The 12,102-nt window shown below is 53.2% G+C and overlaps 1 protein-coding gene across 1 annotated transcript; it reads left to right on the top strand.

Moving 5' to 3' along the window:
- Positions 1–667: 667 nt before the first annotated feature.
- Positions 668–11,691, top strand: Gpr20 (G protein-coupled receptor 20). Its single transcript, XM_021184331.1, has 2 exons — positions 668–846; positions 9,721–11,691. The coding sequence occupies exon 2, from the start codon at positions 9,745–9,747 to the stop codon at positions 10,819–10,821; it is 1,077 nt and encodes a 358-aa protein (XP_021039990.1). The 5' UTR covers positions 668–846; positions 9,721–9,744; the 3' UTR covers positions 10,822–11,691.
- Positions 11,692–12,102: the final 411 nt, after the last annotated feature.

Raw genomic sequence — 12,102 nt, 5'->3', positions numbered from 1 at the left:
CTTCCCCTTCCTCTACCCATCCAGGCAGCCCCGTCCTGTGACACCTCCCTCTATCCACTCTGGAGCCCTACCCTCACTTCTCATCTGGGATGGCTGGATCTGTCACTAGGCACCCACTTCTTCCTGTACTGTTTCTCACACCCAGTGTGAGTTCTGAGGGCACCGGGGGGGGGGGGGGGGCCTCCTGCACACAGCCCTCCCTGGTCAGCGATGTCAGAATGGCTTTGAGTGGATGCTCAGGAAAACACTGTGGTATGACTGAAGTGGATGACAGACATGAAGAGCAGAGGGCTAGAGGGAACTCCTGGCAGAGCAAACAGCCCTGCACAGCCTCAGCCCCAGAGACATTCAGCCCTTGCTGACCAGAGATCATCCTCTGCCAGCCATCTGTGGTTACACCTGCCTGGATGCCCTAAGCCCCTGGCTGCTGCGACTGGACGGGACCCACCCAGCAGATCTTTCTTCTCTCAGAAACTGGCCGAGCTGTTCTAAGACAACCCATAGCCTTGGGCCAGAAGCCAACCCTGCCCCCCTCCACTCTTCCTGGTCCGAACAGCTGTGGCTCACCCCTCTGTCTAGGGAAGGTGTGGTATCTCCGAACCCACCACCACCCCTCTCCCGCCCCAGCCTCCCTCCACCCCAACCCCGCCCCCCTTCCTCCAGGCAGCCAGGCCAGCAGGGGTGGGGAGGGAGACCGCTCCGCCCCCACCCCTCCCACCCCTCTGCCTGTGTCCAAAAGCAGCTGGCTGGCCTGACGTCAGGCCCTGGGAAGGCACTGTCTGTGGGTCCACAGACCTAGAGCTTCAGGGGACAGGCTCATCCCAGAGGAAGGTGCGGCAAGAGCCGGTGAGTTCCCCGGGCACTGCTGCCTCCTGCATCCCTGTGCACAGAGCGGGCTATCCGTATTGCCCAGTTGGGTGACTTAGGAAGAAGAAAAGGGGTGAGAAACAGGGCCAGGAAGCAAGCCCAGTTCACAGCCCTCTGCCACAGAGACAGTCGCAGAGATGGAAAGAGTTTGGAGGGTGGAGGGGCAGAAATGGCACCCTCCCTGCCCCGTGGGGTTGCTCTCTATTCTCCCAGTGACCCTCACCCACCTTGCCCACTCTGGATTTCATTCATGAAACCGATCACACACTTGCGCATCCGCTGCTGAGTCCAAAGCCAAGTGTTCAGTTTCTCTCCCGTCGAGGAAGGCACTGGGATGGTCCCTCCCACCGGGCAAGCAGCATTTGATGAGCTCTGGGTCCCTAACCACTAGCACCAGGAGGGGACAAGGCTTGGAGAAGCATCTACTTTCTCTACAAGGGACCACATCTGCCCATCCCTGGCTCAAGGTCTCTGCCCTAGTCCAGGTCCTTCCTCTACCTCTTTGGGAGTGGGGAAACTGAGGCCCATCGCTGGATTCTATGCTCAGCCCGCAACAGGACCCCCAAGCTGATGCTTCCGGACTGAGCTTCCCTGGTGTAGCTGCCCTGTGAGAAGACTGTAGAGCAGGGTCCCGAGGGGGCTGGCTGGCTGGGAACTGGCTGGTGGCCAGAGTGGCTGGCGGGGCAGGCCGTGGAGCAGCTGGGTAGCCTCAGGCAGGACCGAGACAGAGGCTGGTGGAGGGAAAGCATAGCCCGCAGAGGTTACCTGCCTTTGCCTGCCTCTGTGTGCTGCCCCAGAGCAACAGGCTGCCAGGGGGCTGCCCGGCTGGGTGTCTGCTGAGTAGGTCTTTCCGCAAGCATGGTGGGAACGAAGGGAGCTATGCTTCCTCCTGGGAGCCTTCAGGGGATTTCTTCAAGCCTGTACAAGATAGTGTGAGATGGGGTTGGCTATGGGGTCTTTCCTGTTTGTTGCTTGTTTTGCAATAAAGCCTCAATCTACATCCCAGGCTGCCCTGAAACTCTATTAGCTTCATAGCTTAGGTTGCAGTGATCTTCCTGAGTCAGCTTTCAAGGGCTGGCTTTAGAGAGTGCGTGCATCAGACATCAGACACATTTCCAGTGGGTTTGGGGGTAGGGGTTGTTTTGTGTTCCTTGGTTTGTTTGTTTGGTTGGTTAGTTGGTTGGTTGGTTGGTTGGTTGGTTGGTTGGTTGATTGGTTGGTTGGTTTGGTTGGTTGATTATAGTTCTTGAGACAGGATCTCCTGTAGCCCAGGCTCACTGTGTTATTCAGACCTCAAACTCACAGTAATCCCCCTGTTTCTACCTCCCAAATTCGGAGATTGCACCCTCACTAGCTCCAGGCCAGCCAGATACCACACAAATAAAAACAGGGAGGCAAATGAACAAGACACTGCCACACAGAACGGAACACGAACTAGGGAAGGTGAGTGTTCCAGCCACGCCCTCGAAGGAGGTGAAGCAGGTCCAAAGATGTCTGAGTAAGATTCCTTCCATAGGTCTAGTCAAAACCAAGGCCACAGTGTACCTAGGTTGCCCCGGCTCTCCACTGCATATTGGACCACACAATGACTACCCTGGGGCTTTGAATTTGTCTGTCCAGCCTTCCCCTCCACTACTCTCTTAGATGTGAGCTGTATGAGGAGTGACCAACTCAGCCTAAATCCCTTAAGACCCCAGTGCTGAGGTTGGAGTCAGATCTAATGCCTGCAGAACCCCCTGCTCTATGTGCATTCTGCAGGGGGGGGGGGACTATAGGTGGCTGAGTTAGTCCTCCTCTGTTAGTCCTCCTCTGTTAGTCCTCCTCTGCACAGTGGAGGAGAATCACCATAGGGCAGGTAACAGGCCTGGCCTGATGTGCATTCAGCTTCCACAGAGCTTCTACCTGGGAATTAGACAGCACAGAGGTCAAACCTAGTACTCCTGTGCCCCTATTGTATGACATAAAGCATCAGAGTGATCCTCTCTAGGCCCCCATTCACCTCATAACCAAAATGGGGCCAGCAGAACCTACTTGGGGTTCCCTTGGGAGGGAGAGGAGTTAGTGAGATCTTTGGAGGTATTCTCATAGGGACCAAAGAATCATGGGATTATAGTTTTTCCCTCAGGGAAGGTATCCAAGGTACCGGGAACTTGAGGGGGTTCAGGGAGTATTGTGTGGGATATGGACTGTGAGTACTAAGCACTTATGACAGGGAACAGAGTGTGCAGACTCTCCCAGGTAACCCAGGCACAAAGAACAGCATGCCTCAGATGGAGAACAGCGGATGCAGAGAGCATATGCACCAGGCACTCGGAAGAACTAAGCATCTCCCCCACCCCCACCCCCACCCCCCAACTCTGCACATCCCAGCAGCCCTTCAAAAGGTTGAATTGGCAAACAGAGTGTCAAGGACCAGGGAAACTATAGTTGTCTAGGCTAGAGGTGAGCAAGGAACCAACATATCAGGGAGACCTGAGGACATTAGAACCCCCAAGTGTGACCAAGTGTGATCCTCCAGAAACGTGCCATTCCTGTTAGTCCCATTCCCAAGGTCTCAGGTAAAGTTTCTCATATGGTGACTTTGGGGGAAGTCAGCAAGATACAGCCCAGGTCCTGTACACAACAGTGCGTGGTCTGCTCCCAGGAAAGCTGGGTTGTGGGGTCTTTAAGGTCCTAACTGTGCTTCAGAGAGCTGCCAGGTGACTCGGAGAAAGTTGGATCTTTATGCCAGACTAGACGAAGGGAAAACACAGGGCAGTTCAAGCCAATGGAACACAGTTGCTCCTGGACCTAAAGAGGAAGCTACCGAGTCCAACACAATAGTTCACACACGTAATCAGCCCTTGGGTAGCTAAGACGGGAGGGTTGCTATAAGTTCAAAGATAGCCTATGTTTACATAGTAGGTTCCAGTTCAGCCTGGACCAGAATGTGACTATCTCAAAAACCATGATTAGTAATAAAAATAAGCAAGCAGGTGCTTCCCTAGCCATGGCTCTCTTGGCCTTAGAAGAACCAGGTAGATCTTTATTATGGTTACACTCTAAGCCCCGGCAGACTCGTACATACACCTGTGACTTCAGAGTCCCCAAGAACCTCCCAGTTGCTGCAACTAGCCCCCCTGCTCCCTACATGGCTCTTGGTCCCGCCCAATGCATATTGGATCCCCTATTGGGTCATGACCCTGGGCAGATGGCTTGCCTCTCCTGTAAAAGCTGCCGCCCCGCCGCCTTGGAGCTGTGAAATTCTCATACTCCCGCCCAGACATCCCTAGTGCCTGCCCCTCCCAAGCCTGGCGCAGGAAGTCAGGTGGAGCAGGATCCGGAGCCACCCTTTAGCTTCCTGGTCCCATGTGGAGCCAGGCTGGGCAGCCAATCTGCAGAAGAGACAGTGGGGCCACTAGACAGCCAAGAAGCCACATGCTGACGTCAGGATGGGTTTGGGCAGAGCCTAAGGAAAAGCCAACACAAGCCACTCCCCACTCAAAGGTTAAGGAGAGACGTAGCCGTGGCCCCTGGTGACCAATAAGGAATCCTACACTAGAGCATGCCACAGGTCTGCTCTCAGAGCTGTGAGCGACAGAAGTTGCCACTCCCATCAGAGTTCAGAGCATGGTATATCAACTTGACTTAAAAGGGAGGGTGACTTAAGAAGTTAGATCTGTCCCTGAGAGCTTCCTGAAATCTCTTGAGAAATCCTGGGCTGGCTGACATGGCCCACTCGAGATCCTTCAGCTTGCTCACTGTAACTTAGAGCTCTCTTTGTGGGCGATGTGGGCATTTCCCACTGAGCCACACAACACCCCCAGGCCTCTCTGCAGCACTCTCTTCATTTATGTAGGTCCCCAAAGTCTTGACTCTACAAGGTGGAGTGAATCCCCGGGGTCCGGGTGGAGGCAGAGCAAGCTCAAAGCAGACAATTCCATGGAGTGTGATGATGTGCTGGGGTAGGGACAAACCCAGCAGTCTGGGTGACGTCAAAGGGCTTCCTGGAAGAGTTTCAGCTTCACTCAACTACTGGATAAGGAGGGCATAGCTGGAGGTAAAAACCAGTAACAGGGCCCCCAGCTCCACCCTTAGTGGATCCCTGAGGGCTCTGGGAAGGTGAGCAGTGGTTAGACAGTGAGTGTTAGGGCAAGAAACCCACCTTTTTCTGCCCACTTTGGCAGGACGGCTATTCTGTGCTGGGCTCTGATAGCCCACCATCCCTAAAGTGCTCTGACTGGTGGGAAGGTACAATATACAGCATCATAGGAGTAGCAAAATCATTGAGTGAGGAGCAGAAGGCCAAGTTGAAGGGACACCCAGAAGCTGGGCAGGGATCATACCTGCAAGAGGGAGAGTTTCTTTCTAGCAGGCAAAAGCCTTGGCAACAGAGGGTCACTCCAACCCTGGTCAAGACCCAGTCTCAGGCCCCAGGGGAGAGGGACTGCACAACCCCTCCCCCTGAAGGCTGTTTGTGTGTGATCTGGGGGGACCTAGCCCACTACAGCCTGCCCTCAGCAAAGCCTCAAATGGCCTATAACACACAGGTTCTGGCTCTGATCTCCTGGAGGGAAGAAAAGAAGTTAGCAGGGGGGCTGGAGAGATGGCTCAGCGGTTAAGAGCATTGACTGCTCTTCCACAGGTCCCGAGTTCAAATCCCAGCAACCACGTGATGGCTCACAACCATCCATAATGAGATCTAATGCCCTCTTCTGGGGTGTCTGAAGACAGCTACAGTGTACTTGCATATAATAATAAATAAATAAATCTTTAAAAAAAAGCCGGGTGGTGGTGGTGCACACCTTTAATTTCAGCACTTGGGAGGCAGAGGCAGGTGGATTTCTGAGTTTGAGGCCAGCTTGGTCTACAAAGTGAATTCCAGGAGAGCCAAGGCTACACAGAGAAACCCAGTCTCAGGAAAAAAAAAAAGAAGAAGAAGAAGAAAAAAAAAGAAAAAAATAGTTAGCAGGGCCAAGCAAGCCTCTACCATGCATGCTCACTGTTTGCAGAGGCCCAAAGCAGACTTTTCTGCCCCAAAGCAGTGGAGGCAGGGAGGGTGGTAAAGAGGCATAGTTGGGCTGGTGAGATGGTTCAGAAGGTAAGAGCACTGACTGCTCTTCCAAAGGTCCTGAGTTCAAATCCCAGCAAGCACATGGTGTCTCACATAATGAGATCTTGACACCAAGTTCTAGTGTGTCTGAAGACATTTACAGTGTACTTATGTATAGGAATAAATCAATCTTTAAAAAGAAATTTTAATCCCAGCACTCAGGAGGCAGAGGCAGGCGGATTTCTGAGTTTGAGGCCAGCCTGGTCTACAAAGTGAGTTCCAGGACAGCCAGGGCTACACAGAGAAACCCTGTCTCGAAAAAAAAAAAAGAAAGAAAGGAAGGAAGGAAGGAAGGAAGAAACAAACAAACAAACAAACAAACAAACAAACTCGGGGCTAAATGGCTATCTGTGGTGCCTATTGGCATACCAAGGTGCATGCTGGCCTTCGGGTTCTCTCAGAATCACAAGTACCTGTTAGAGTCCAGGCCGGCTCTTCTCACTCCACCCCTCTTCTAAACTTCTCCAGCTCAGGGGCTTCCCTGCACCCTACTCCATGTCCTCCCTGGCTTCCCGTTTACTAATAACTCTACAATTTGGACTATATCTTCTCTTTTGTCTTCATCTCTTGGTCCCCCTCTCTCAGTCTTCTCTGCCCATGCTCTCTTTATCTTCATCTCTCCTCTCGCCCCTCCACCCCCACCCCCATCTCCTTTCATGCCCTGGTCCAGCCTGCTACCCATGTTCAGTTGCTACTTTCTCTCTTTGCTCTGGATTCTTCCAGACACCTCTCACTTTGCCTGCTTGTGGACGTTGTACATCGTGGTGCGGAGCCTAGTGCGCACCACGATGTACAACGTCCACAAGCAGAACAAACTCGGGGCTAAATGGCTATCTGTGGTGCCTATTGGCATACCAAGGTGCATGCTGGCCTTCGGGTTCTCTCAGAATCACAAGTACCTGTTAGAGTCCAGGCCGGCTCTTCTCACTCCACCCCTCTTCTAAACTTCTCCAGCTCAGGGGCTTCCCTGCACCCTACTCCATGTCCTCCCTGGCTTCCCGTTTACTAATAACTCTACAATTTGGACTATATCTTCTCTTTTGTCTTCATCTCTTGGTCCCCCTCTCTCAGTCTTCTCTGCCCATGCTCTCTTTATCTTCATCTCTCCTCTCGCCCCTCCACCCCCACCCCCATCTCCTTTCATGCCCTGGTCCAGCCTGCTACCCATGTTCAGTTGCTACTTTCTCTCTTTGCTCTGGATTCTTCCAGACACCTCTCACTTTGCTCTCCCTCATATCTACAATAAAAGTCCCTTCTCCTCAACCATACCTTGGAGCAGTCATACCCTCAGGTTTATACACCCAGAGCTTCAGACACTCTCCGTTTACACAGGATTATACATTGGGATCAGGGCTCATTCTATCTCTGGGATCAAGTCTCAGTGTGTAATCAGGATCCGGGCTCTTCCAGTGAAACAACAACAACACACACACATACACACACACACACACACACACACACACACACACACACACAGGGTCTCTTCAGCTCTAGCTAGCCTGGGACTCACTATGTAGACCAGGCTGGCCTCCATCTCACAGACATATGCCTGCCTTTACCTCCTGAGTACTGGAATAAGGGTGTGCACCACCACACCCAGTAGAGCCCTCAATGTTTGGCTAAGGTTGGGCTCAGAATGTTACACGAATGGAGGCTTCTTGTGTTACTGAGATCAGGGCTCATTGTCTGACAAGAATCAGGGCTCAGTATATGAGGTGAGCAAGCTCCCACCTCAGAGTGTGACAGGAACCAAGGCTCATTGGTTTACTGAGATCATGGCTCAGTGAACAAGTTTTAGGATTTACTGTGATACGCAGTTCAGAACACAGCTTTGTTCAAAGTCGGGGCTCAGACTCTTGGAGCGGAGCATCAATATGTGTGCCTCCCTCCTTCCTCACCTGACTGGACTCTGGGGTATTCTGAACATGGCTTCCGGCTCTCTCAAGGCTCAGGATTCCCAGAGCCCCACCACTGGGCTATTGTGTCCCCAACACCTCAATAACATTTCTAGTGATCACAGATGGCCCTGGGGAGTTTCTGGGGAAGGAGGACCCAAAGGGTTGGCTTCACTCTGGGACTGACTCCCAGAGGGAGAGCTGTAATGTTTATTACAAGGCGCTGATTGTGACACTCACCCAAGGCCAGGGCTTAGGGAGAATCCATAGAGAGTAGTCTGTCCTTGCTGGCTCTGCCGTCTTTTCTTCCAACATTTTCTTAGCTGTAAAGTAAGAACCCAACAAGTGGTATGTCTCTCCTTCCTGGAAACCTGTGTCCTTGATCCTAAGGTATAGCCTACAGCCCCAAGATGCCAGGTCTTACTCCATACTCCCTCTCAACTATTGAATACTTGTCCTGCTCTCTGCCTGGTGCCTTGGAATCATAGGGCCACAGGAAGGCCACACAGTTTACTCAGCAAACACTTCTGCCTAGAGGGGCTTGTGTCCTGGGCAGCACAGAGCTCCTCCTAGAAGCCTCAAGATGGTAGATGTACAGGTAGTCCGGGTACAGGACTCTGGGACAGAAAGGCATGCTGAATGACCTCAGCAGGCAGTGATCTCTCTGAGCCTCTAAAGATAGAGGTGCACCCCCCACCAGTCCTGCCAGACCCTTCCCTTCAAAGTCAAAGCTGAATCTACTCTACTAGGATAGGCATTGGACTCTCATCCCCCAGCTCCTGGGAGGAAAGACTTAGTGGCTTGTTGTGGGTTGCAGTGGTCAGAGGGAACCTGCTGCCTGAGGACATGTGGCCTGGCCCTGAGAACGAACGGATAGTGCTTGGGCAGTTTACAGCAGCCAACCAACAAGAGTGATATAGGGAACCAGCCTATGGGTGGGGACAGTCTTCTTCTGCCCTGCAGGGGGGGTGGGGCAGTGGGCACCCAGCAATGCTTTATGTGCAGTTCTTCTCTCTGCCTCGTCCCAGAGTCTCCTTTCTCCTGAAAAATCCCCCAAAAATGTCCATATTTGGAGGGTCAGCCAGCCGGGGTGGGGGTGGGATCCTGTTAACCCTTCCTCTTTAAATAAAGGGATAAATCAGAACAGAGTTAAACACTATGACAGGAACATAAACAGCGGGTGGCTCCAGCCCAGCCCCCCTGCTTGCCCCACGCCACCCTGCACGGCGTCCAGTGTTTATTTGACTCACACCGGAGGCCAGGGAGCTAGCTAGGCAGCTTCTGTTAGGACCTGGCTCCTGGCTCCAACTCTCAGCACCCATACAGCCAGTTGAGCATCCACTCTCCAGGGAAGGTCCAGAGTGGTGATCTGGAGCTGGGCCGAGAGAAGGTAAAGCTAGACCAGTGCCCAGAGGCCGGGACCTTAACAATGGGTGTGGGGCAAGGGGTGTAGCAGGCAGTTTCTAGTCCCTACGTGGGCTAGCTCGTCTTTGTCCCAGCAGAACTGGTTCATCATCCAGCAGCTATGCCTGCAATGCTTCCAGAGGCCATGGGATTCCAGTGGCACAGAGTAGAAAAGAACGCACAGCAGTTAAGGGACTTCTGGAGGAGGTGCAGCCAGGGCATGTATGAGCTAGCCCTGAACTCTCATAGCAGCCCTGTGTGTTGGCTTTTCTCTGGAGTCTGAGGACAGTTCCTCCATGCAAATTTTGGTCTGTCCAGCAAGGTTGGTTGATCTCTGGAACCTCCGCATCTTGCTCTGTAAGCTCAGTACAGTGTCTGGGTGGAATGAAGGAAGCTGAACCAAACAAAACTGTGTGTTGGGAGATGCCAGATACCTGCAATGATTCGTTTGCTTGCTTGCAGGCTCGGGGAGCACTGACCACTGACATGACCTCTGCGTTGTCTATGAGACCCTGGGATGCTGCACTCCCCAACACTACTGCAACAGCATGGACCAATGGAAGTGTGCCGGAGATGCCCCTGTTCCATCACTTTGCCCGGCTGGATGAGGAACTGCAAGCCACCTTCCCCAGCCTGTGGCAAGCACTAATGGTCGTGCACGGTACCATCTTCCTTGCTGGGCTGGTGCTCAACGGACTGGCGCTGTATGTCTTCTGCTGCCGCACTCGGGCCAAGACTCCTTCAGTCACCTATACCATCAACCTGGTGGTGACCGACCTGCTAGTGGGCCTGTCCCTGCCCACACGCTTTGCTGTCTTCTACGGTGCCCGAGGCTGTCTGCACTGTGCCTTCCCTCATGTCCTGGGCTACTTCCTCAACATGCACTGTTCCATCCTCTTTCTCACCTGCATCTGCGTGGACCGCTACCTGGCCATTGTGCAACCTGAGGGTTCCCGCCGCTGGCGCCAGCCGGCCTGCGCCAAGGCCGTGTGCATCTTTGTGTGGCTGGCAGCAGGAGTCGTGACCCTGTCTGTGCTGGGTGTGAAGTCGGGTGGGCGATCATGCTGCCGTGTCTTTGCTCTGACCGTTCTGGAGTTCCTGCTGCCTCTGCTGGTCATTAGCGTGTTCACAGGCCGGATAATGTGTGCACTCTCGAGGCCGGGTCTGCTACGCCAGGGCCGTCAGCGGCGCGTGAGGGCCATTCAGCTGCTGCTCACGGTGCTGGTCATCTTCCTGGTCTGTTTCACACCCTTCCATGCCCGCCAGGTGGCTGTGGCACTGTGGCCCAACGTACCTAAGCATACCAGCCTCGTGGCTTACCACGTGGCTGTTACCCTCAGCAGCCTCAACAGCTGCATGGACCCCATTGTCTACTGTTTCATCACCAGTGGCTTCCAGGCCACTGTCCGAGGCCTCTTCTACCAGCGTGGAGAAGAATTCAAGCCCAGCAGTATGGATGTGGTCAGCATGCACAAGAGCACCAAGGCCTCAGCTCCCATTCACATCCTCAGCATCGGTTCCCACACCCTCACCCAGCCTTTGACCAACGGGCCTGAGCCATAGGCAGCAGTACTCTGCCAAGGGTCAAAGGTCAAGGCTCTAGGAGGTTACCAGGCAACCACATCATAGTCCTGGACAGTAAGCTGATTTCCTACTGATCCGTTGGATATGGCTGTCCAGTGTGTTATGTTGACAAACTGAGCCCACTGTGCTGTGATTGATTAGCAATGTCTGTAAGGGCTCCAGATGGGGTATAATGGTGTGAATGCTGGATGCTGCACTTTCCTATGGCTGTGTAGTATCCCCTGAACACTCAAAAAGGTATCTAGGAGCTGCTCCTAGCCTCTGTGAATTTGTTCCCTGAAGAAGCTCTTCCAGAGAAAGCACAAAGATCAATGTTCTGATGACTCCCAGGAGGGTTAAACCCAACCAGAAGAGTCCACCACAGGCAGATGGAGAAACAAGAGGAGAAGGTCAATGTTTTGGGGGCAATAGTGTTAGGTACAGGGAGTGGAGACACCCCAGGCTTCTGTGAACTACACCACAGGCCAGCATAGCAATCCAAGGTGGCCCTCTGTGTATCAGGAGTTGGACTTGGGTATCTGGTTGACATTTGAACCACTGCAACCCCAAATGAAGAGGCTAGTTTTAGTTGTATTCTTGTGTGTGTGTGTGTGTGTGTGTGTGTGTGTGTGTGTGTGTGTGTATGCAGAGGGGGGGATTGACCCAGTCACCACCACTGGATTATAGTGGTGCCAAGACTCAATCTTATAGTCTCCAGCATCCCAGCTCCTGCTTCCATGGCTACCTCCCAGACTCCAAAGACCCAGCCCAGGAATAGTCCTGAATCCACTAACCACTGCCCCAGACTCTGTGTGGCCACAGTCCTACCCAGTGGTAGAAAATGTTAGGAATAAAGATACAAAGCAACTCAAACTCAGGGCCAACAGCCCCAGGCCTCTTTGTCTTGTAGGCTCCCCCTCTGGAGGTCAGGGCTCCCAATAGGGATGAACCTCTGATCACCAGCTCCGTGCTGGATCCCAGAGAGTCTCATTCTTGCTCTTCTCTAGTGCTAGGCTCCTGTTTGGTGTTTGGGGGGAGTGGTCTGTAGTGGAGGGGCAGGCTCTGAGTCACAATTCCTCAAGCAGATTAGATGAGATCTGGGCCCAGAAGGTACACTGATCTAGTGAGAAGTCTCCTATCTTCCAGGGACCTGGGACTTGAGCATCTGGGGACAGGGGGTAGTTATGGCAGGGGCAGGATACACAATTTCCACTGATTCCAGACAGGGTACCCATATCCAAGTTCGGGGGGGGGGGCTGTGTGAGAGCAAGAAAGATAGTC

This window comes from Mus caroli, chromosome 15, assembly GCF_900094665.2.
Source record: "Mus caroli chromosome 15, CAROLI_EIJ_v1.1, whole genome shotgun sequence".
NCBI lineage: Eukaryota > Metazoa > Chordata > Mammalia > Rodentia > Muridae > Mus > Mus caroli.
The sequence above is the reverse complement of the archived record's forward strand: the minus strand, read 5'-3'. Positions and strand labels throughout refer to the sequence as shown.